The following is a 23,668-nucleotide window of genomic DNA, read 5'->3' as shown; positions in this document are numbered from 1 at the left end:
CAATTTGGTAAAGTAAATCCGTTGGGCATCTTTCTTTGCCTTTAGACAACAATTCTGATGGCAAAAGAGCCAAACGGGACAGGCAAAAAAATAAATAAATAAATAAACAGGGTCTGAATCAAAGCATCAAATGTGGCCTTTTTGCTGATTGGCAATCCCTGAAAAACAGGTTTGGGATTACTTGTTTAACATGATCATCCACCACTGTAACAGCATGTAGAAAAAGCATAATAGGTTCCCTGTCTGCTTAATCTGGTCATTTGATTTAGTGAATTTAAATAGTCTCATTGCACGACAGCAGAAGTAGAATGCTCGATTACGTTAACACCTACTTATTTTTAACAAAAACCACCAGCTATCTGTGTCTCAAAGTACTTACTGTACTGGCCACTGCTGGTCTGATAGATGGGAGTGGGCATGGTGACCGTGGTGATAGCAGGGGCTGAGTCATCTTCTGATTTCTCTTCCTCAATTCGAGGCACTGCCGGAGCATCTGATGATAAGTCATTCAAGATCTTTCTGTAAGAGGAACATTTGCAGAAAAATCTTAGCAACCTTTTATTTTCTCCTCATTTCATATCTGCAAATAGTCTATTTATAGCTGATAAAAATGAAAGAGTGTCAGTCATTGTCTTCTAAGCTTTGAACACGTCATACAGACACAAAATGGAAGCAGTACAGATTAAGGAAATGCTGTTTGCATCTGCAGTTTCTCAGCGTGTCACACAGACCTGTAGGAAGGCCGCCTGGACAGAATCTCTCTCCTCTTCTGAGAATCTGTCACGCTGTCGACAGATTCCTGAGAGTCCTCGCTCTCAGCGACAGTCGAAATCTGTAAGGAAATCATCTCAAATTCAATTTGAATTCATTTACAAACTTCAAAGCCATCATGTTCAGCTCATATCCCCTACTGCAGTCATTATTTGCAAGATTAAGTTTCCCCTCTCCTCTTACCTGTACCGTCTGCACCTGTGGGGACTGAATGACCGAAGGCTGAGCGGCTTGGATCACACCGTGCACTTGGACTGTTTGACCATTGGGTAACTGGACAAGAGTGACTGTGGGACTACTGGAGGACACCTGGGCTGCTGCTATGGATGCCTGAAAATATAAAACACATTGTATAACCACACATGTGCATAGTTACAAACAGCCCACAGCAACTGGTATTATTTTACTCTTGGGTAACCTCAATCTCAATCCCATCTCAAATCCACATGGGCCTTCTGCTCGACCTTCTTAGATCTATATAAACAATTCATGGTGCTAAGTTTGGATATGTAAGATATCAAATACTTTCCAAGATATATACATATTTTAAAAATGGTCCGTTGACCCACTTCAGGTATGTTTTTTCACACCCTGAAATCTGAGGTCGTGTTTAAACATGAATATCTCAAGGACCACTAAAGAGAAAAGCTTTAAATTTTCACTTTCTTGAATCATGAATGAGGATACGTAATTTGGTACAGCAGATACAGCCTAGTATTGTGACGGTTTGCATGGTGATAATACATCAATTAGGGCTGCACGATTAATCATTAGAAAATCACGATCTCAATTCATACTTATGTGCGATCTCATTTCCAAATGACAACGATTTAAAAAAAGAAAAGAAAAGAAAAAAAGACGACGATTGTACCGCATTTTGATCCGGGACGTAATCTGCATGAAACCAAGCGCTCACTCTTCCTGCTCAACAAATGACAAGGGCGGAGCCTTATACCACGTGATACAGAAGCTGTGCCGTGTGATGCTAAAATTAGCAGGGGAAAAAACAACGGAGAGCACGTCAGGGATGACGAGAAAGTGACAGGAGAAAATCCGTCCCGGACAACCACCCAAACACCAATAACCGGAACCTTATACAGCGCTTCCCTATACCCGTCGAACTCCCGCAGGCACAAAGAAATTACGGAGGCTATCACTTATCACCTGACCAAAGATATGGCTCCCCTCAACACTGTGCAAAACCAGGGATTTAGGAAAATGATCAACACCCTAGACCAAGCCTATTCAAATGGCGGCCCGCGGGCCAAATGCGGCCCAGAAGCAACCTGCGAGTGGCCCTGCCTGTGGTCCTGGCAGAAACACAGAGAAAACGCAAAAAATTAATTCATTAATCAATTTTTAAAAAATTAAAAATTCCTACAGTGTAGTGTAGACTGTGAATGCAACACTCCTAGTAGCCTAGCAATATTTAACCCACAATGCACCGTGATGTAAACATATTAAATAATCATCGTAATATATGATGCGACAACAGTATGTCTTTCTCACTCCAAAAGCGCAAAATTGACAATGAAAACTGTCGGTTTAACCCTGCCTGGACTGACAAATACTTATTCATTTTACCGAGTTTAATAATCTTACAACCGGAGTTGTACTACCATGGTGAGGGTCCTATACAGCCCAAGAGAGAGCTGCAGCATCTTCCCTTCGTGTTTGCTTCTTGGCGAAGAAGAAAAGGCCTTTCACAGATTCTGAAACAGTGAAATACTGCATGCTGGCCGTGGTGGATGCGGTGAAAAGTGATGAAAAAATTAAAGTAAGTGTGACATCTGCTATTAAAAACGTACCCCTGTAGGACAGTTCAAATATTCGTAGAGTTGAAGTTCTGGCGTCAGAGGAGTTTGAAATGCTGTTAGATGACCTGAAGAAAACTGATGTAATGTCCATAGCAGGAGATCACAGACAGAACTGATAATGCACAGTTGTGCGTACATGTCCGTTTTTTGGATGGGAAATTGCTCGGCTTGCTACCGTTAGAGGGACACACAGCTGGCGAAATGATGTTTGAGAAGATTTAAGCTCTTTTTGAGGAAAATGGTCTGGATATGAAGCGTGTCTGTATACTTGTGACCGATGGGGCTCCATCCATGGCAGGAAAAGCGAGTGGTCAGCGAAATATTTTTTTCAATTTGAAAAGGAATTATCAAAATGTTTTTAGTTATTATTATTATTATTTCAAATGTGCAAAAAATAGTTTAGTTATAGCTCCCTTTTTTTAAATGGACCTATTGGTGTGCATTTGTGAGAGGTCACCAGATTTACAGGGGAAAAGGAATTAAAAAAAAATACTTGTTTTTCAATACAGTTGTGTGGGTTTGAAATTGATCATGATCTGCTGCTTACTGGCTTCAAAAAAAATATCTGGCCCAGATAAATTCCTCGGTTTGAAAATCTGGCCCAACTAACTTCGTAGTTGAATAGCCATGCCCTAGACAAATGCTACACAGTGCCGTCCCGCAACTATTTTTTCTATTGTTGCACTACCTGCTCTATACACGCAGTGTCGAGCAATGGTTGAGACGGAATTTCAAGCAGTACAACATTTTGCGGCAACAACAAAACGTGAGACATTTGTTGTTTTTATGTTTATTTATTGTTTTTATGTTCAGTTTCAACTGTTGCGAAGTTGATGTGCAGTTAATAAGTGCAATAAATATTTATATTGGAAAAGAAAATCGTGAGAGAATCGTGATCTCAATTCTAAGCCAAAAAAATTGTGATTCTCATTTTATGCAAAATCGTGCAGCCCTAACATCAATACAGGGACACCAAATATCAATATTTTATTAAATTAATTAAAATAGTCGGAGAACACTACGAGCTACCGTAGGCTCATCTCATGCATGATCCTGAGATAAAGCTAGCCGAGCAAACTTACATTTAATCAGCATTTCTGACTTTGTAGACAGCAACACACGTGCCGATTTATCTCAGTTAACTGTTGTATTATCAGAAAGACTGACCACATTCACTTACAGACAGATAATTTTATCTTACTGGATAATACAGATATTTACAAAGTTTCAACTTTGACGGCATAATTTCCAGTCACAATCACAGTATTTGTTATTGCAATGCTCAGCATAACTGCATAAACTGCTACAATATCATATCATGGGGTCTTTGCTGAATCTCACCTGTAGTATTTGATATACAAGCCAAAATCTCACAGCACAAAACTTTGAAACGTAGCATTTTCACGCAAACTGAAAATGGTCGAGCATTAAAACTTAAATTCATACTCCTTGCACTAGTTCTGCACTCTCTGCATGAGAATAAAAAGCACTACCTGTGCCAAGGTGATCTGCTGGGCCTCAGACTCCGAAACAGCCGTTTCACCACTTTGCTGTGTGTCTGCAGCCGCTTCCATGGTCATTTAAAATCTGGCTGATGGAGGGAAAACAAAAGTGAGAAACGGCTTATTTGTGAATGCAACAGCATGCTGGGAACACCAGACTCATTCAAAAACTTGCTCGGTCTTAAAGGAGGGTGTGGCTTAGCTTAACATGCTAGCATATAGCTCATTTTCAACGGTTTCCTTGTTAGCCGAAAGTATTTTAAAAATGACGCAAGACGGAACGTTATACTTATGGCTCAACAACATTAACGCGAACTGAAATGAGCCGCTTGTTTATCCAGGCTCACGCTTGCAGTTAACGCCGGAGGCTAAAGCTAAGGCTAGTGTTACCAAGTTAAGAGTTAGCGTGCTAGCTCTCAGGCAGAATGAGCTCCAATGAGCATGCTAACATGCTAACGGGAGTGCAACACAAACTTCACATTTATCGTGTCTCAATTTCGGCTCTTTAATTTCAAATCCTGTCGCTGTTTAAGGCTTTGCTGAAAGGAGAAACTTGTAGTCCAAACAAGTCTGCACTAGCAATTTCCATTAGGTTGCTAGCTGTGGGTTTTTATGGAGGGAAATGTCTGCATTGTATGCTTTTTTTGCAACTAGGAGACACCACTTTCACTAACTAGTTAATTCACTGATGTTGCTTTTTTAAATTAATATTAAACACTGGCTTCAGGTGACGTGGTTGTAACTTTAAGTGGCTAGCTGCTTCTGTGACTTATTTCTAGAGAAGTTTGATTAAAAAAAAGATCCAAGCCCACTCCCACATTAATACCTATGTCTGCTGTGTTGCGAGCCTTGCAGAGACTGACTCATTTTGTGAGCCTCTGCAACACCGCCGCCATGATCTCTTTGTTGGCTCTGTGCGGATATTTTGGCGCAAATAACCTCTCTGGGCAGCCATCTATCTGTTTAGCAAACATCGGATGCGTATCCTCTTACCAACACGGACTCGCTTCGTCACTCCCGGGTCTACGGAGCTCCACTTTTATTCAGACCGACACGTAAGAGACCGCGTCAGGCTACACCTCCGTCGCGTCACCGAGAACAACAACACGGAGAGGAGGACGAGGGAGACGACGACAACGAAAAATCAGCTTCTCCGGAAGGACTCGAGTGGACACGGCGAGGGGCGGAAGTTTACGGAAACTACCGAAGGACACGGGAGGGGGTAGGAAGCCACGGAGATTGACGAGGAAAACGGCTGCCTGAACTTGTCCGAGCATGCGCAGTGTTTTCCGTTCATGAATTTGCGACTGGCTTGATAGAAAAAGGTTGGAGAGATGATTAAAATGCATAAAATGGAATACGTAGGACAACATATATAGCAATGTGAATATTATTAATCCCATTTTGTATACAAGGGCAGTCATTTGGTTTGCGCTGCCTGCTAGCATCTTGAACACTGCTGTTATGTGCTGGATTGTCTCAGGGGCATCTTTGCACAGCATGAACCTGGGGTCTTGCCTGGTGTGGTTGACCGCAGCCTCTATGGATGTTGTGCTGAGAGCTTGTTCCTGTGCTGCCATGATCAGTGCCTCTTTGCTCTCTTTCAAACCAGCTTTGTCCACCCGTTGGTATGATATCTTGATATTGGACAAATCTTCTGTCTCTCTATGAATGCTGTTGAATGCTCCAGATGCATTCATCTGAGTATGTGTGTTAGATAGAAAGCACTTGGATGTGAATGGGTAGTGAGACATGCTCAGTTAGAGCGAAAAAGGGACTTTACAATGCACCCTAAAGGGAGCAGCACAATGACGCATGTGTTCAGTGGAAGTTTGAAAAGGTGATAGACCAAACCAATCAATTTCTTTTTATTTTTAGTTCTTCTTTTTATTAAATTAAATGTCTCTTTACTTTTAAATTTGTTTTATTTTCTATTCATTTGATTATAAAATTCAATGTTCGTTTTAATTTATAAAACATGGATACATTTACAGTTTACTGACTGCATTTCTCTTGCAGTGCACACAGTGGCAGCAAAATCCTTCTTAATTTCTTTTCCAGCTCCACCTTCAGCATCAACGCTGCTCCCATAATGTTATGTTTGGCCACGTTTCCTTTTATTGTTGCTCAATATGATTAGTTATCTGTGAATTTGATTAGCGCTAACAGTGGTTTCAGCTTCGTACCACCAAACAGCAGTTTGATTTTAATGAGAAAACTCTGCTTTGTCGTACCCGCTTTACTTATTATACTTATTTACAACCGCCCTCATTCGCATCACATTTGCTTCTCCTTGGTCGTTGACTCCTGCCATAAAATGTACTCATTAACTCTGTCACTTTGAGCGCAGGGACGGGAGCTGTTGTGAAACGGGTTCAAAGCTGTGGCAGGTGGTCAAAATCCTGTGGGGGAAATGAGACTTCAGACCAATTTATGGCTATAATCTCTATGTGCGAGGTCATTTCGGAGGCCTTTTAATACGCACAAGCACACACACACACAGATGTCAAACATACGCATCTTCACCTATTGAGTGATTGACTACGCCACTGGTGTAAACATATGCACTGCTGACCAAACCAATCTCCTGTCCTTTGCCATAAAATCAGCCCGAATAGAAGCTGCCAGCGAAAACCTTCCAAGCACCAGTAATGAACCAGCAGTCACCTATTCATTATTAAAACCTCTCATAGCAAATGTAATAAATATTTGTCACAAAGCGGCCTTTTTTATCTGATCCAGAGTCCCCGTTAAGGACTTGATTGGACATTGATTTCCCTTGATAATGACCACCACCATAGGATAGCCTTAGCAAACCGTAATTAGCCTGCATCAGCAGGTAGGCTTCATTAGTTATCAATGAATGTACACTGGGCTTTGCAAGCTGTGCATCTTTAGGATTGTGTGTAGTGTTTCTGAGAAAATGAGTCTCTTTATATGCCTGTGATTGTTTTGCATTTGCAGAAACAGATGACACGCACACACACAGCGCACCGAGAGAACATGAAATCAAGCATGTGCACGACAGTTTGAATATTTCCAAGATTTTTTTTTATCACAGTTTGCTTGTTTGCATCATTCTTTCTGACACATGTATTAGTCACATTACTGAATGTTGCTACAGACAGGGAGAAAAACTGAATTATTTAATGATGGTGATTAGTTGCTTGACTAATTATTTAGCAGGGAATCTGTTACTCTTTACTTTATTTCCCTTCATATCTGTATCCTTGTCGTTACAATGGTGGATGCCATTAAAGGTCTATTAGGCATGGACAAATTGGACTGCTTGGTCCTGCAAATATCTAATCAGCCAATTGCTCATCAGCAACTCAACCTGCTAAGTTTCATACTGAGCATCAGCATAGAGAAGAAAGGAGATTTAAGGGACTTTGTTGGAGCATTTCAGAAACTGCTGATTTACTGGGAATTTTCCACACAACCATCTCTAGGATTTATAGAGAATGGATCAAATAGGAGAAAATATCCAGTGAGCAGCAGTTCTCTCGGTGATAATGCCTTGTTGATGTCAGTGGTCCTAGGAGAATAACCAGAGTGCTTTGAGCTGATAGGAAGGCAACAGTGACTCAAATGACCACTCGTTACAACCAAGGTATGCAGAAGAGCACAACAAAACATGTCAGATGTTGAAAGAAACAGACTAGAGTGTCACACCTGTAAACTAAGAACAACAAACCGAGGCTAAAATTTACATGGGTTCACCAGAATCAGACTGGACAGGAAAAACACCCCCTGCTTTGAAGAGACTCAACATTCAGATGGTACGGTCAGAATTTGGTGTAAAGAACATGAAAGCACAAATCCATCTTGCTGGGTGGCGATTTAATAGTGTGGGGGATATTTTCTTGGCACACTTTGGGCTCCTTAGCATCAACTGAGCATCATCACCTGAGTATTGTTGTTGACCATGTCCATCACACAGTGTATCACCACAGTGATAATCTTCTGATGGCTGCTTCCAGCAGGATAACACACCATGTCACCAAGGTCTGATCATGTCAAGCTAGTTTCTTGAACATGTTAATGAGTTCTCTGTACTCAAATGGCCTCCACAGTCACCGGATATCAATCCAATAGGGCACCTTTGGGATGTAGTGGAACAAAAATCTCTGAGGAATTTTTCCAGCATCTTGTTCAATTTATGGCAAGAAGAGTTAAGGGAGAGTCCAACCAGGTACTAGATATGATATGGCTAGTGAGTGTATGTAGGAACTCTGGCTGTCAAAAATCTTAGCAGAGGATGGTTTCGATCCATCGACCTCTGGGTTATGGGCCCAGCACGCTTCCGCTGCGCCACTCTGCTGAAAGGCACCCCAGATGGGACTCGAACCCACAATCCCTGGCTTAGGAGGCCAGTGCCTTATCCATTAGGCCACTGGGGCTGCACACAGGGAACCCAAACATGCTGCATATTGTTTAGTGTACAGCTGAGCCATTGTGAATAGCAGCACAATGGAGCTGCTATTTGTTTGGTGGTGTTTCTGTTGTCTATGGAGATTCATAAAACCACACGAGGACCAGAGAGTAACTAAGCTCTGGATCACTGGCTCTAGTTACATTAAGCTTGAACTCTTAAAGAATCTTTGAAGCATTTTGCTTCATTTATGTCAAAAAGAGTTAAGACAGTGAAAGGGGTTTCTTGCACACTTTGGGCCCCTTAATACCAACTGAGCATTGTTTAAACTCCACAACCTACATGAGTATTGTTGCTGACCATGTCCATCCCTTTATGACTACAGCGTACCCATGTTCTGATGGCTCTTTCAAGTAGGATAACACACCATGTCACAAAGCTCAAATCATCTCAAAGTGGTTTCTTGAACATGACAATGAGTTAACTGTGGGGGGCCCAGTATCCATGGCAACCCCAGCCACGTGCTCAGATTCACATGCAATTCAGGTAATTCAACCTACAATGAAAATAATGCAATATAAGGTCACGGGCCATCTAACAACCTTCTGATTGGTAGACTACCTGCTCTACCTCCTTAGCTACAGCCACCCATGAATGAATGATTGATGCAGAAGAATCCAAGAAAAATGCAAAACTTGAAATTAACATAAAAGGTCCCATTTATTATTGAAAAATGCAGACAGAACATGAAACTACATTTTAAAGACACATAAATCCAAATCTGAAAGATGATCAATTTTTCTTTTTGTGAAAGATGAAGCTAAAGAAGATACATAATGAGACATGAGAAGCTAGAACCAGAAAATGTGTGGTATTTTTGCCTTAAATACCATAAATCCACAATTTGAATCAATCCTTTATTAATCTCACTGATTACATTTCTGTGACTCAATTAACCTTCGCTGCTTTCATCTCTGTATGAATAAACATTAATTTTTCCATATCAAATTTGAAAGCAGGCACAAGCACAATCATTCACTGCACAGCTCACTTCTTTGTCACATAGCCATCACATTTTCTCATCTGCGGCATGCCTGGTGATTGTACCAAAATCTGAATCTGGCTGTTAACGCTGGTGAGCTTCAAATGCAGAATATTTGGTTGCAAAAGTAGAGCTTCGCCGCAGCAATGACCCTGACTGTAAATCACTGCTGAAACACCCACAAACAACAGAGTAAAATGATGCCACAGATGTTCAAACTGGTGTAGGAGGAGGAGGAGGAGGATGGGAGATCAATCTTCAGAATATGAAGTAGAGATCTGACTTCAACCCGCAGCCCTTTCCTCTCCTTGCTGTCAAAGCCCCTGGCTTAACACAAGTCTCCAAAACCCCCATCGACAGCGAGCCCTTACGTCGCTCCCGCTTTGCCCAGTTTTTTTCCTGCCTGTTTTCACCTCTTTCTCTGTTTCACTGCATATATACCTGCATGTGATTTTTTTTTAAATCATGCAGTTGTATGAAAAATCATGACCCTCCCATCCTCACTCACACCAAACCACGGCCTGAGGCGGTGCGTGTAACAAGCACACCTCTGAGCCCTGGCATGTCTCCTCTGCGTGGTGCTATAATATTGACTGAATTAATACCGTGCCTGATACAGTCTGTCAACACTGTTGTTAAATGCAGTACTCAATCAAACTGTGTGGAAATATCATACCTGCCACTCAACTGGGGCATTGTGGGAGAGGTCAGCTCATATGGGGCGTGCAGAGGGCCGCCATCCACGGAGAAGCTGAATATGAATACGGGGGGAGGAAGACATGCAGCGCATTTGAATACCAGTGACCTTATATGCATGCTTTTCATTGTAGGTTGAATTACCTGAATTGCATATGAACCTGAGCACCTGGCTGGGGTTGCCATGGATACTGGGCCCCCACAGCCTGTCTGTCTCTCGCTCTTTCTTGCTCTCTCTATCGTGCACACATAGGTGGCGGTTTGCAAATCTGAAGATGTGACTTTCAGAGATATCAAGTAAAATATTGTGGTGTTGAGGTGCGGTATCAAGCTGCAGCTGCCAGGCAGGAAAGTTATCTAACACGGAGAGATTGTGCTGACCCGGACCTCTCGCTAATCTAGGCTGTAGGCAACACCGTGTATTGGGCAATCTCAATCGATCCGTCAAAGTGTCAGCCGCCCCCACCTTTTCCCCCCATGCAAGGATTTTTTTCATTCTCTCTCCTTCCCCCGCCTCTTTCATCTGACCATCTAATCATTGATGCTTTTTTATTCTTAAAGGTTACATGTTTTCATTTCTAATCCCATGGCCGTAAGTAGATTTATAAAGTTATCACCGACTGAATGTTTGCTCATATGTTTCATTTATCCATCCATCTTTCCATCCATCTTCTTAATTAAGCACATATCTAAATGAGGGTGGTGGGAGGGTGGGAAGGTATCTTCTAATTATCCCTTTCTGTTTGAAGCCTGCTTAATAATGCGCAATCATGCAGGCTTTGAATGCAGTTGAAGGGTCCATGTGGAGACCAAATTAATGCACACGTAAAACAACTGTCTATCCGCTGAATGCAGTTTAGTTTTACATAAGCTTTAAAGAAATCAAAATCATGACATGCTTCAGGAACAGGAAGCCCAGACTGCAGTAGTTCCAGAATTAACGGGAACTATTGGCTGCAATTCTCACTAACAGTATAAAATATACACGTAACTATCATGATCATTGGTTTTGGACTCTGAATTTTAAACTATCGATGTTAACATTCTGGGTAGCACTATATCTTTGTTTTTGTTTGTTTGTTTTTATCTAAACCAGAAGTTACTTTGTGTGGAAGAGAAAGTGTAGCACCAATTTATCATTAACACTAAGCTAGCAACTTCATAGACAGTATAAAGCTATTGTGACATTGCAGATTGGTTTCGGACACTGTATTTTTAAGATTCGGTGTTAGCATTTTGGCTACAGCTGTTTTGGTTTTGTTGAAGGATGAGAAAGTGGTTTGTTAATTCGTGAGCTAATGCTAAGCTAATAACTTTAGCCAGTATAAAAAACTGGACAAAGGTACGTTGCCTATTGGTTTTGGACTTTTCATTCTGAATCTTCAACATTAGCATTTTGGCTACCGCTGTGTTATTTTTTGATTTGGATGAAAAGGTGGAGCACAAATTTATCAGCTAATACCAAGCTAGTAGCTCCATACACTTTGGACCATAACTAATCTCCAAAGAACTGTCAGTCTTTTTGAAACCATAGCTATTGCTATCACAGCAATTGGTTCTCAGACAGAATGCAGGTTTAAGACACGTCATTTCTGGTTTCATTTTTCTTCATTTTCCCGACCTGGAAGCAAGTTTTACAATGCACAGAGATACACATATTGATTAATTAATGCAATATCTTTGTGGATGGACACAAAGCAAACCACAATATTAGTCAGATTAACCATTAAAATGATACAAAAGGCTCTGTCCAGTTTAATGACTCAATGAGGCCTTGTATGACTATCATCTATCTCTGCCTACCAAGCTCAGTTACCCAGCAAATGAATTAGAATGGGAGAGTTTTTAATGCTGTTAAATATTTTCACATGGGAGTCTGTGGGCATTGACTCTCTTTTGGAGCCACCATCAGGTGGCCACTAGTACTCCTCTCAGGAGGTTACTCCCAGTTTGTCCCGAAAGGCTAAAGCAAGGTGTACACTGAAAGCATTATGCTTCCTGTGAGGTTAGAGGGGGTCATCTACTAATCAAATGGTCAGTGATCAATCCGGGGCTCCTCCAGTCCACATGTTGAAGTATTCTTGGGCAAGATCCTGAACCATGAGCTGACCAGATGCATCCAGTGTGTGTGTGTGTGTGAATGACAGTAAAACTTTTAGAAATAGTGTATTTACTACCAGGTCATATGTCAGTCAGTGGTATTCTGTACTCAGAATGGTAGCTTCTTCAGTTTTATTTCACCGATAGTAGCTTGAAGTCACCAAATGTTATTCACTTTACATGGTTTCTGATCGCTACATCCCTGCAATTTGCTTCCATCATAGATGCAGCTCAGCCAAAGAGATTAGATAATGGATTCTGAGATTACTATATCAAATGGGTATCCTGGTATCCTTCAAATGGATGGTCCTTTTGTGGATTTCCTCTTACTGTATGGACAGAATTTTCTTGCTGAGCTCTAATGGAGTGATATGTCGAGGTTTGTTGTAGGGTCAGAACATTGCCAATAAACCTAAATGCAGCTGCTAGGGGGAAGAACGCCTAATTAAATGCACAGAATAAGTACCTTGGATTGATATTAGCACCAAGCTTAATAAGCAGCTCAGGATGAAACCAATCCACAACAAATGACACTTCTTCCCAGTTTCATTATAAAACATCACTCCTTCTAGTAGCTGTTACATTTATTCAAGCCTGAAAATATAATTTATTTCTACATCGACACGTGGCTTTAGTTTAAAGATAAAAAATAATTTCCGTTTCATGCAATGAGGTGCATCGATTTTACGTTTGGAGAAAAGAGCAGTGATAAGGGACCTGTATTTGGCATCAGCAGACATCCTAGTTTAAAGAGAAATAAGGTTGGACTGTTGCAATCGAAGCTGATTTAGCCTTGTAAAAAATATACTATTAAACCCGGCACAGCTTCAACCATAGTGCAGCGCAATCACGCTGTTTTCCATACATGTATCACAGCCTTGAACTTTTCTAGACATTACCTAATGAAGGCCTGTGTGAAAACGCCGATGTCTAAATCATTTAGATAGGACATTAAATTGGATTACTTTAACTCGTTATGTGTTGGACTAAACAAAACACTAACAGCACGACTGCAGTTGGTTTAAAATGCTGCTACACACCTGACAGGTGCATGAAGGCTTGATCATATTTAGCTTTCTAATTCCTGAATTGTTGCACTGTCCTTCCTGTGAAGTACAGGATCAATTCTAAATTATCACTTATAAGCGCTTCCCTAGGCTCGCTCCACGTGACTGAACAAATCTTTTACAAACCTATGTCCTATGACGCTTACTTAAATGTGTTGATCACCACCTTCTAGAAATTCAGAGTTTTCGATTGGCTTCCAGTGACACCCCAAAACTGTGGAATCATCTCCCTCGCCAGATTAGGTCATTTACCTCACTAAAACACTGACTACATACTTGTTTTTATTCAGACTAACTTTAAGTTACGGATTCATTTTAATAATAATAATAATGCATTTTATTTGAGGGCGCATTTCAGAAACCCAAGGTCACCTTATGAAGAACAAAATTAATAAAAGGAACAATAGTCATAAAATAAGTTAAAATTGCAAAACAGAGCTTGACAACAGATAAAATCAGCACTAAAGCGAATAAACCAGTTTAAACAGATGTGTTTTGAGCTGTGACTTAAATACGGAAAGGGAGTCAATATTTCCTGTGGCAGGAGGAAGAGAGTTCCAGAGCCGAGGAGCAGAGCGACTGAAAGCTCTGTTCCCATAGTAATAAGGCGTGAGGATGGAACAGTAAGATGAATAGCAGATGATGATCTGAGAGGGCGGGAAACAGTGGTGATATGGAGCAGGTCACACAAATATGAAGAAGCAGATTTATGGACACACTTGTATGTAAGAAGTAAGATTTTAAAATTTATCCTGGCTTTTATGGGCAACCAGTGAAGCTGCTGAAGAATTGGGGTAATATGAGCTCTTAACGGAGTACGAATTATGACCCGTGCTGCAGAATTTTAAGAAGTTGGAGTTTATGAAGGGACCTTTTAGGTAGACCAAATAGGAGGGAATTGCAGTAATCAATATGGGACATAATAAGACAATGGACAAGGATGGCAGCAGCATGGGGAGTAAGGAAGGGACGGAGTCGGTTAATATTACGTAAGTGGAAGTAAGCAGACCAGGTTATGTAATTAATGTGAGACTGGAATGAATTATTAAGTATGACACCCAAACTCTTAACCTGAGGGGAGGGAAGGGTAGGAGAATGTAAAAATAGTAATAATAATAATAATAATGACCGGTGAGCAGCGGCAGCCAAGCGCGCCAGCGTACACTCGACCGGAAGTTCAATTTACATCTCTTTTACACTTATTATTTACTGCTATCAGTTTTTTGTTTGAACTCTTCAATGCCCAGTCTATTGTAGGCTATGTGATTTACATGTCAAATATGTCTTTATACGCTTTTGAGACTTCTACACCATTAAAGTGATTTTTTTTCTTCCTGAAAAACCAAAATAAATGTTAGAATAGATTTTGAGGCAGTAAATTGCAAAAAAAAAAGAAAAAAAGAGCCAGATATAGCAAATGTGATACAAATTAAAACTCATAAATGCAAATTAATATTTACTTGATTTACAAAAAGGTTTGCGGAAGGTTCAATAAATACTCCATTTCGTGCTTTAAATGGTTAAATCATTTGGATAGTTTTCGATGATTTCACATTGGATGTTGTAAATATAATATATATATAAATAAACTTGCTCGACAAGTCAGGTTGTACCTGTGGCAGGCTGATGAATTCACAGTGTACAGACATCACGTGTAATCACGTGTTCTGCCCCTCGCAGTACGAATGCATTTAAAGCAGGGTGTCTCCTGTTAGTACAACAGACTGATGCGGACAATATCCGAATCCCATTCTGCTGACACTTGCTGGAGCTCACGTCTGAAAAAAAAAAAGATAAAATATTTGCCACTGTGATAACTTTCCAAAGTTGTTGTGCTATAAATAGGTTTGCAGTTTCTTATGGGACACAGAGTCACAGATGTGTACAGTCAAACCGGTCATTCATCATCTCACCTGAAACACCTGGCACCTGAAAAAACATGAGCCTAACAGCACGATATGTAGTGAAGGTTGCCAATTCTCATTTATTTTAAGAACCACGTTTTTTTCTCTTTTCCCTATTTTCGGTTTTTGGCTTTTGATTGCTGAGAGTTTGAAGCCAGTCTCTGTTGTTTCTGTTTCACTTAAAGTTTCAGCTGAAGCCATTTCTCTCTGTGAAGAAACCAGAAGTGCGCAATGAGACCTGAATATTTTCTTTAATTAGGGTTCTGTGGGAATAGATGACTGCTCATACAGGTATGCGTGCTTGGAGGTAAAACACATAGTCCAAGCCCTGCAAGAATCTTATGGATGTAAAGGAAGTTCTACCCCAATGAACACAACATTTTCAAAATACTGTATGATCTGGCGAAGTAAAAAAAAGGAAAGAAGGAAGAAACATCATGTTAGAACGGGTGATATCAGCCTGCTGTCTTTTATGTCTCGTTCGACATCGGTTCAATACATCTGATATGAGATGTGAGGAAGAACAAAAAAAACATCCTCGCGGTGAAAGAACAGAAGTGCTTTTACATACTTTCAGCTTCTGATCTCTGACTTTTTTCAGCTTGTTTTCTCTCCTAAGTGGAAATCGACATTCAATCACCTCCTGTTGCCTTTTTTCTTTCAGCCAGCCGGCGGGAGGGCAAGACAGTGGTAAAGGCAACCACACACATATGATGGGCTAGATCTTCGAGTGTGTGCGCTTGATGCGCTGCTCCCCTCTCTCTCTTGGTCATAACGTGTCATTCAGGACTCTAATACTCCCAGCAGAGCCCCACGACACGGGGCGTGTGGTCATCTGTCACGCAGAGGAGACGAGTGTGCAGTGTGTCAGTGCCCTTGTATATCTCCGCCATCTAGACCGGCTGTATACGTGGTTTTTGTGTTTTTACAGCTTGGATGTGACTCTGTCTTTGTGTGTCTGTGGAGAGACGAGGGGAAGCTGTCACTCATGCCGTTACCATACCTACCCCGCTCTCATCCCTTCACCTTCTCTCGCTGCAGAGTTCAAAGGTTGCCATATCCCCAGTGGGAACACAATGCGCTCTGCCCTCGAGCCATTGGTGCAGGCGCGCTTGGCAGGTGGGGAAGATACTCTAACCTTTGACCCAGTGAGGTCTTAGCAGTGAAGAAGAGGAGGGGTGGGGTGGGTGGTGGAAGGCTGCACAGGCTTGTAGATTCAATTGATCCTGGCTGAGGACTGCCATATAGAGGTTGTGGGCGGAGTGGCCTTAGAGCTTCAGAGCTCAGTGACTCGTGCTGACTGCCTCCTGGATGTCATACGGCCCTGGGCGAGAGAGATAGCCGCTCTCTAATCCGCAGTCTCTCTCACCTCGCCTCCTCCGTGTTTCCAAGATAGCGGATCTTTTGTGTCAGATCTTTGCAGCTGTCACCACTGTTGCTTGCAAGGATGATGCTGGCTTTGTGCGCGTTTGTGTGTCTGTATGTGTGTGTGTGTGTGTGAGTGAGTGACAAATACACATGAAAACTGATAGATGTAAGAGGTGCCTTTACAATGGCCCCCCTAAAATAGAGAGCAAGGCACCCATGGGGCAGGAAGTGTCACAAATATCATGTAAATTTAAAAGAATGTATTCAGGACAAGGGGTTGTCTTATGCCTTATCTTTGACAGAGATGAGAATACTTGGTTAAATTTCTTTATAATATGTAAAGAGATACACATTCAAATTTCACTTAGTTTTATTTTCATTGTGTTTAGTGTGTTTATTTTATTTGAAAATTAGACTAAAGATGAAAAATCTCTTTTACTAGTGTCCAACAAAGACAGCAGTGAGAGTGGCCCTAGGAGGTAAAACAGGTCATCTACTAATTGGAAAGTTAGCAGTTCGATCCCCAGCTGCTCCAGTTTGCATGCCAAAGTGTCCTTGGGCAAAATAGTGAACCTCAGGTTGCTCTCTGATGCTTCAGAAGTATGAAAGTGTGTTAATGTTAGATAGAAAGCTATTAGAAATGAAAAAGCGCTTGTATGAATGTTGTTTGAAAAGCACTTTGAGTGCTCCAGCAGAGGAGAAAAGCTCTATATAAGAACCAGTCCATTTTCCTGTAAGTAGCATAAATTAGTAGCGCATACACATATAAATATACAAATCCGTGGACCAGTTAAATGCAGAGTGTCAAAATGAGCAAACCTGAAACATCTGCATTATCTGATGCACACGGGGCCATTTTAACCCTTCTGATACAATCAACACTAAAACATTTGAGACAAAATTACGGTTTATGTCCAAAGAATTTATGCTGAAATCCCATCTCAAGCACTTAGCTCAGCTCAGCCGTCTTTCAGAAGAAAGGAATCATAAAATATGTGTGCGGAGAAAGAGCATCCAGGTTGTGTGTTTGTGTGCGTGTTTGTGTTGCCGTTTCCATGTATGCATAGGGGAATAGCAGGGGACAGTCAGGAGCAGGGTTATTTACTCTGCGGCCCAGGCGACCTGTCCGTCCTCACGTCCAGCCCCAGCAGATTAAGATGCAGCTGCTGGCGGCTGCCAGAGTGGGCTGAGATTGATGGGGAACACGGGGGCCGCGGAGGCCCTGCAGAATTCTGAACAGCGCCTGAGCGCACCGGCCGGCTATGCTGCCAGCAGACGCCAGCTCCTCTCCCCTCTCTCTTGTCACCCCTTTTTCTATCTTTTTCCCCCTGACTTTTCTTTATCGCTCTATTGCTCTTCCTGCCATTGCCCCCCCCCTCTTTCTTTCTGTCATTCTGACACTTCCTGCATTCCTGTTTTTCTGTCACTCTTTGCCCCCCCCACTCCCCAACCAGTCTCACAACCGCCCTCCACCTTCCACTTACTAACCCAACTCAAGACGCTGTCTCAGCAGCTTTAGCAGATTTGGATGTCATGAAACTGCAGGTGTGTCAGTGCTGTGTGTGTGTGTATAGGAGTGAGGAGATATATGCTCACAATAAATAATTCTCTGTTTAAGATGGGTGGCAGGGAAGTTAGCTGGGAGATGAATGCCCCTGTGAATATGTGCGAGTGTGTTTATGAGTGCCAGTGTGGATCTCGTTCTACCTGCAAGTTTCAGCCGACAGAAAAAAAAAAAAAAATAAACAGCAATTATCGGGACGTGTCAACACGTGCGTGCGTTTGTGTTCGCCGGTTCCTCTGAAATAACTCTGATTTGGCAGTGATGCAAGAGGGAAAAGATGGATGCTTGTCTGGATGCTGTGTGTGTCTGCAAATGTGTGTGCATGCTGAACAAACTGCACTGGCAGGATTTTTGTTGGGGTCCCCAGGGCTGGAGATGCATGAGTCAGCGGCCAGTAGGATTTATAGCCAATTGATTAAATTAGCATTTGTTCTCCTACTGGGGCAGCAGCCTGTCAGTACAAACATAGAAGCGAAACACACACAAGCACCCAGGCGGGGAAGAAACAAGCGCACACCTGTACGCCGACTGCTGTAGGGAACGCAGAGGGTGAAAAGAACCACACAGCAGAGAAGAAGGATGGAAAAAAGCAGCAGACAATTAGCAATGATGTCAGTAAGTCAGCATGATTAACATCCGGATCGCTGAGATGTAAATACTTGAAGAAACACATAGTACACTCCTGCGAGACTCCTTTCTGAGCGGCTCCTTCATGCGGCACGGCGAGCAAGCGAGGGGGTCGCGTACACATGGCTTGCTGACAAGCCTTTTTTATGACATTCATCAAAGCCATCTGCCATTTTCCGCTCAATTAATTTGTTATGGGAAGTGGGATCAATTAAGTGCGCGCAGTAATGGCTTTATATCCTTGTTTCCCTTTTATAGCCCAATATTTTCTGTGCTCCACTCTGGCATGAAAAGGGGAAATCGATATCCCCAGCTATTTTCCCCTCCTGTGGACTAATTTGTTTTTGCCACTCTCTTCCTGGCATGATAAACTGGCTGTAATGAGGGGTTAGGGCGAGGGGACAGACTAAACATAAACCTGCACTCTAGCCAACAAGCCGAGCGGGCATGCTTCTTCCGATGCGTTTACTTGATCCAAGAAACAGAATCTACCAAGAGCTGGATGTGGATATTGGGAATGTACTGCTTCAAACTTAACTAGAGACACAGCGGTATCAGGACGGATTGACCTTTGGCCTGTTATCATTTGATGTGTCGGTCACCTGTAGGGACATTGAGTGGCTTAGCTGAGGGTGGAGATGATGGATGGTAAGGGCAGAGTTGAGACAGTGACGAGTGAAGCGGTGTTAGTTTGCGTTACCATTAGCATGGGTGTCACGAGCCCTGCCCGGCTCGCCCTGACCCCCGCGATGCATCGATCCCTTCCCCGTTAAGCCTGCTGATGGGCTCGATGATATGATGAAGAAGTGGGGGAGCGGCGAGGGGGTGTTTGAGCGTGTGCATGTGCATGTCTTTAGAGCAGGTTTAGACCATCATTCGTCCAGAAGAAGGCCTGATGACATTGGCGTATTGATTTTGACATCATCTGGTTTGGATGTGCTTTAGAGGCCGGGTCTTAAACCGAGGCGACCGGAGTGTCACCTTGTTTGTGTCAGCAGGCTTATGGGGTCACTGAGGTCCCAACTGTGCAGCCAAGCTGTCGTATTTAACAGAGAAGTCAGACAAGTTGTTTTTGCTGATGAAGGTAAAGGTTGATTTCACAATGTAATTGCTGTAGCATCATGACACTATTGGCAATTAGATCAGCTTCCTATAAGGAAGATGCATTTCTGTCTGCCACCTGGTATTAAATCTCCATCGCTCGTCTGTGGGTACATTTTCCCAGGTAGCTGAAATCCTGGATAACAGACTAACTGCATCAACTGTGGAAACTTTATTATGCATAAGAGGAAGGGGAAAGGCAAAGTGATAGACACCTAAAGTGAAAGGAGAGTACTCCTTAACAGTTGGCCACTCAGTTCTAGAGTTCTTAAGTTCTAGATTTAAAAAAATCTTTAATTTAGAATTTGTCTGCTTATTGTCTCAATACAGGCGGGTGTTTTAAAACAGAAGTAATCTCATCTTTGGAACAGTGAAGCAACAGGCATGGTTAGGGGTAAATTATATATTCCCACTTTATTACATATATAGCACTTAATGGCTCTTGTTTTTGTAGCTGATGGTTGACGGTGAATATTCATGGTTCTGGTTGGATGCTTAAAGACAGGTTGCCTATGACACATTGCGCCTTGCTGGTCACCCAGAGGTTTGGGGTTCTACTGGCCCAAAGCAGGAAGTCTTTTTTTAACCGTAGCTATCACCATCTAATGGCCTTCTAATGGAATGCAGGGTTAAGGCACTTCTGATTTTTTTTTCATTCCACTAGCGCCGTTCACATTTTATACTAATTTTAAATTAGTGCTAATTCATCAGCTGGTTAGCTAGCATTAAAATGCCTGAAACATGGTTAAGAAGTCCAGGACGGTGTACACATTAGCTGAAGTACTTTCATGCAGCTTAAAAATATAATTTATAAATCATTTATTTTACACTAGTAGTTAAAAGGTAGATAAAGTACTGGTATTTTATTAAGCTAGTATTTTATAGGCATAAGTAGAGAATTCACTATCACAGAAACTTGTAAAAAGAATGACAGATAACACAGGAAAACTTTGCACTAACCCTAAAATATTTAAATGCTGATGCAGCTGATGCTGATGAATAATATAACCGTTATTATTGTTCCCTTTTAAAACCTATGAAAAAGAGGAGGACTACTCGACTATGTGTCCCACAGCAGGGTAGCCTTCCAGCCCGGAGGTCAAAGTCTCCCATTGTTTTCAAAAGTGCACTAAAGCAGTTACCACATGAGAAAATGCAATTCATCACTTGATGGATGATGACCCTTTTAATTTTCACCAACCTAGCTTCAGATCCATAAAGTCACAAACATTTCGTTTTGTATTGAAAGTAACACCACTCTACTGGAACTGGAAACGAAGAAATCAATGCACGTCTCCACCTACATTTGCTTGGCACTCTGCCTTGAGTTTTTGTTATGACAGTCAAAAGAAGTATGTAATGTAGCACTGTAATAGGAAAAATGAAAAAGATGCCCATTAATGGATTTTTTTTTAAAACAATGGGTGGCTGGGAGCTCTAGGAGGTAAGACAAACCTGCAGGGGTGAATGTACGATAGATCTAGAGAAAGAAAATCCACTGGTGGGCTCAGACCTTGTTTAGTGTCTGCAAGCCAGAAATAAATGACTCTGGTGTTATCTATTAAATATCAATGCATCATTACTGCATTGATTAATTCAGTCATTTGCTTAATTACAATAAACAAATGAGACCAATTACCAACCCCTGCATTGCATTTCTATTGTGGGCCACTAAGCCAGACTGCACAATATTGCTTTACATCAGAATGTTAGCAGTTTCGCTAATTTAAACAGAAAGCAATACTATACTGGGTGGTAGCCTTCTTTTTTTTCAGAATTCCTAAACTAATGGTTGCATTGTAGAATAATACTTTCAATCTCAAATCTCAGAATTTTCTCAGAGTTAAAGTCAATAAAATTAGAATTCTGGCTTTAATGACTTCAGTCCTGATTTTGATCTCGTAATTCTGATTTTTTTCCCCACTGAGAATGCATTTTTTTTAAAGACATAAATTAGTAAATTCAATTTTTATTTTTACTTTCACTTCACAACACACCTAATCAGTTCAGTTTGAAAACCTCAACCTTTTCACATGCAGTTAGATATGTCAGTGCAGCCCGTACATCTATCAAAATATTTTATGTAAAAATATTTATTTACAAAAATTCTACAAAAAACAGACATGATTTTTTTTCAATTTTAAATCTGAGAATTTGGATTTTGAACTCAGAATTCAGAATTTAAAACAGGATTCTGAAAGAAAAATTACCCCAAGATATGCATTTTTTTTTTCAGTGACACTGTTGAACTGTGTCCACGTAGTTTGTGTTTGCTGATTCTGGTTGAGCTGTTTTAAATTATCCTTTTGAAATTACATTCTGCAACAAATGTCATTCTGCTAAATACTGAAGTACACACTTCAAACACAACTTTGACGTTTGCACCATCACAGGGACAAGAAGTAAAAGGGCAGGTGTTGAGGGTTTAAGCAGGACTGTGGGATGTCATTTTCTTGAGCAAGTACCTGTATACTGTCAGCTGAAAGCAACATCAGGCTGCAGTATAGGAAAAAATTATATCACTTAACTGTATTATGCATTAATCTGCCAATGCGATTTCATTGATCATTTACTGAATGATCTGGAACACCAATCCAGATCATTTGATGGTTATGACTCTCTGTTGTCACTACACTCTACCTTGTTTGCATTTCACGTAATCCGCCAACCTTGAAGATTTTGAAAAGCAGAAAAAAAATTCCCTCTGTGTTTATTGCCTGGCTCAAAGCGATCCAGGCACTAAAGATGTGTAGGGTCAGCCTGCCGGACACTAGTTTCATTCATAATCAGGCAGCCAACACTGGCTGTGAATGGTGGGCGGGAGGGGGGAGCAAGATTTGGCTGCCTGTCAAGACCGGCCGCAGATTAAAACTCCATCGATCCGACTGTAATTTATTTATCAATTCAAGTAAAAATTAAACATTGACCCCGTTCTTTGAAAATCCCTCCTTTTAATCTTGCTGGACGTAGTGACTTGAATACCAACGAGTCAAATTTTGGGTCTATTATTGTGGAAAAAGTTAAACAAGTCATGGCGAAGATGCAGGTTTCTCCTTTCTTCCTCCGGCTTTAGAGTTAAAAAAAAAAAAAAGACTGTTAAAAGCTGCAACTCTGGCTTTTTCTGCATCTCCCAGACCCCGAGGAGTTTTACTTCTGACAATAAACAACTCATAGATTTCTCATCGCTGCACCAAACCCTTAGTTCCTCTCTCCACCATCTGTATTCTTGTCACTCCACCTACTCTTCTGATCTTTTCTTCCCTCTCTGGCTATCACTGAGTTTTTCTTTCCAGCTCTTATTTTAATCACAAATGCCAAAACATACCTACATACTGTAACTTTCGTATTGCAACATCAAAGCCTAGTATCTTCTCCACTCCAGCCTTCCTTCTTCTCACCCTCCTCCCTCTCCTTACTTCCCCTGAGCCTGTTACAGATGTGCCAAGTTTCTCGTAAGGCCCACATCCTGCTGACTCAAAAAAAAATAAACACTCGTGGCATCGTTATGAAAGCTTCAGCCTTTCCCTCGTATCCCGTGCTCCGACTACCTCCCTCAGATGAAATAATAAGGTTACCTGGCTCACGCTCATGTTAAACAGCCTCCCTTCCCCCGTCCCCTCACCTTACCCCTCGCTCTGTGATGTCCTCCTCACCCCTTCCTGAACCCTCCCCGTGACCGATCCTGTAATCCAATTAAAAGCACATTAGGGCCAAATGAATAGCGGTAGATTTAA

At 41.6% G+C, this 23,668-nt stretch overlaps 1 protein-coding gene and 2 non-coding genes across 4 annotated transcripts in view; all 3 read right to left on the bottom strand.

Moving 5' to 3' along the window:
• Window positions 1-5,261, bottom strand: part of LOC102295734 (cyclic AMP-responsive element-binding protein 1) — an 8,697-nt gene extending 3,436 nt beyond the window's left edge. Inside the window, exons 1-5 of one of the 2 annotated variants that reach the window (XM_005920205.3) lie at window positions 5,084-5,261; window positions 4,082-4,179; window positions 955-1,101; window positions 732-832; window positions 380-519 (exon numbers count right to left, since the gene is read on the bottom strand). In XM_005920205.3, the coding sequence (XP_005920267.1) occupies window positions 380-519; window positions 732-832; window positions 955-1,101; window positions 4,082-4,168 (475 nt within the window). In that variant the 5' untranslated portion in view covers window positions 4,169-4,179; window positions 5,084-5,261. The other variant, XM_014332988.2, reaches the window with a different exon arrangement.
• A 3,081-nt stretch (window positions 5,262-8,342) lies between these two features.
• Window positions 8,343-8,414, bottom strand: trnam-cau. Its single transcript has one exon. It is a non-coding gene; the product is annotated as a tRNA-Met (tRNA).
• A 6-nt stretch (window positions 8,415-8,420) lies between these two features.
• On the bottom strand, window positions 8,421-8,493 carry trnar-ccu. Its single transcript has one exon. It is a non-coding gene; the product is annotated as a tRNA-Arg (tRNA).
• Window positions 8,494-23,668: the final 15,175 nt, after the last annotated feature.

Source organism: Haplochromis burtoni, unplaced genomic scaffold (genome assembly GCF_018398535.1).
Source record: "Haplochromis burtoni strain Fernald_Lab_line unplaced genomic scaffold, NCSU_Asbu1 Contig_38, whole genome shotgun sequence".
Lineage (NCBI taxonomy): Eukaryota > Metazoa > Chordata > Actinopteri > Cichliformes > Cichlidae > Haplochromis > Haplochromis burtoni.
The sequence above is the reverse complement of the archived record's forward strand: the minus strand, read 5'-3'. Positions and strand labels throughout refer to the sequence as shown.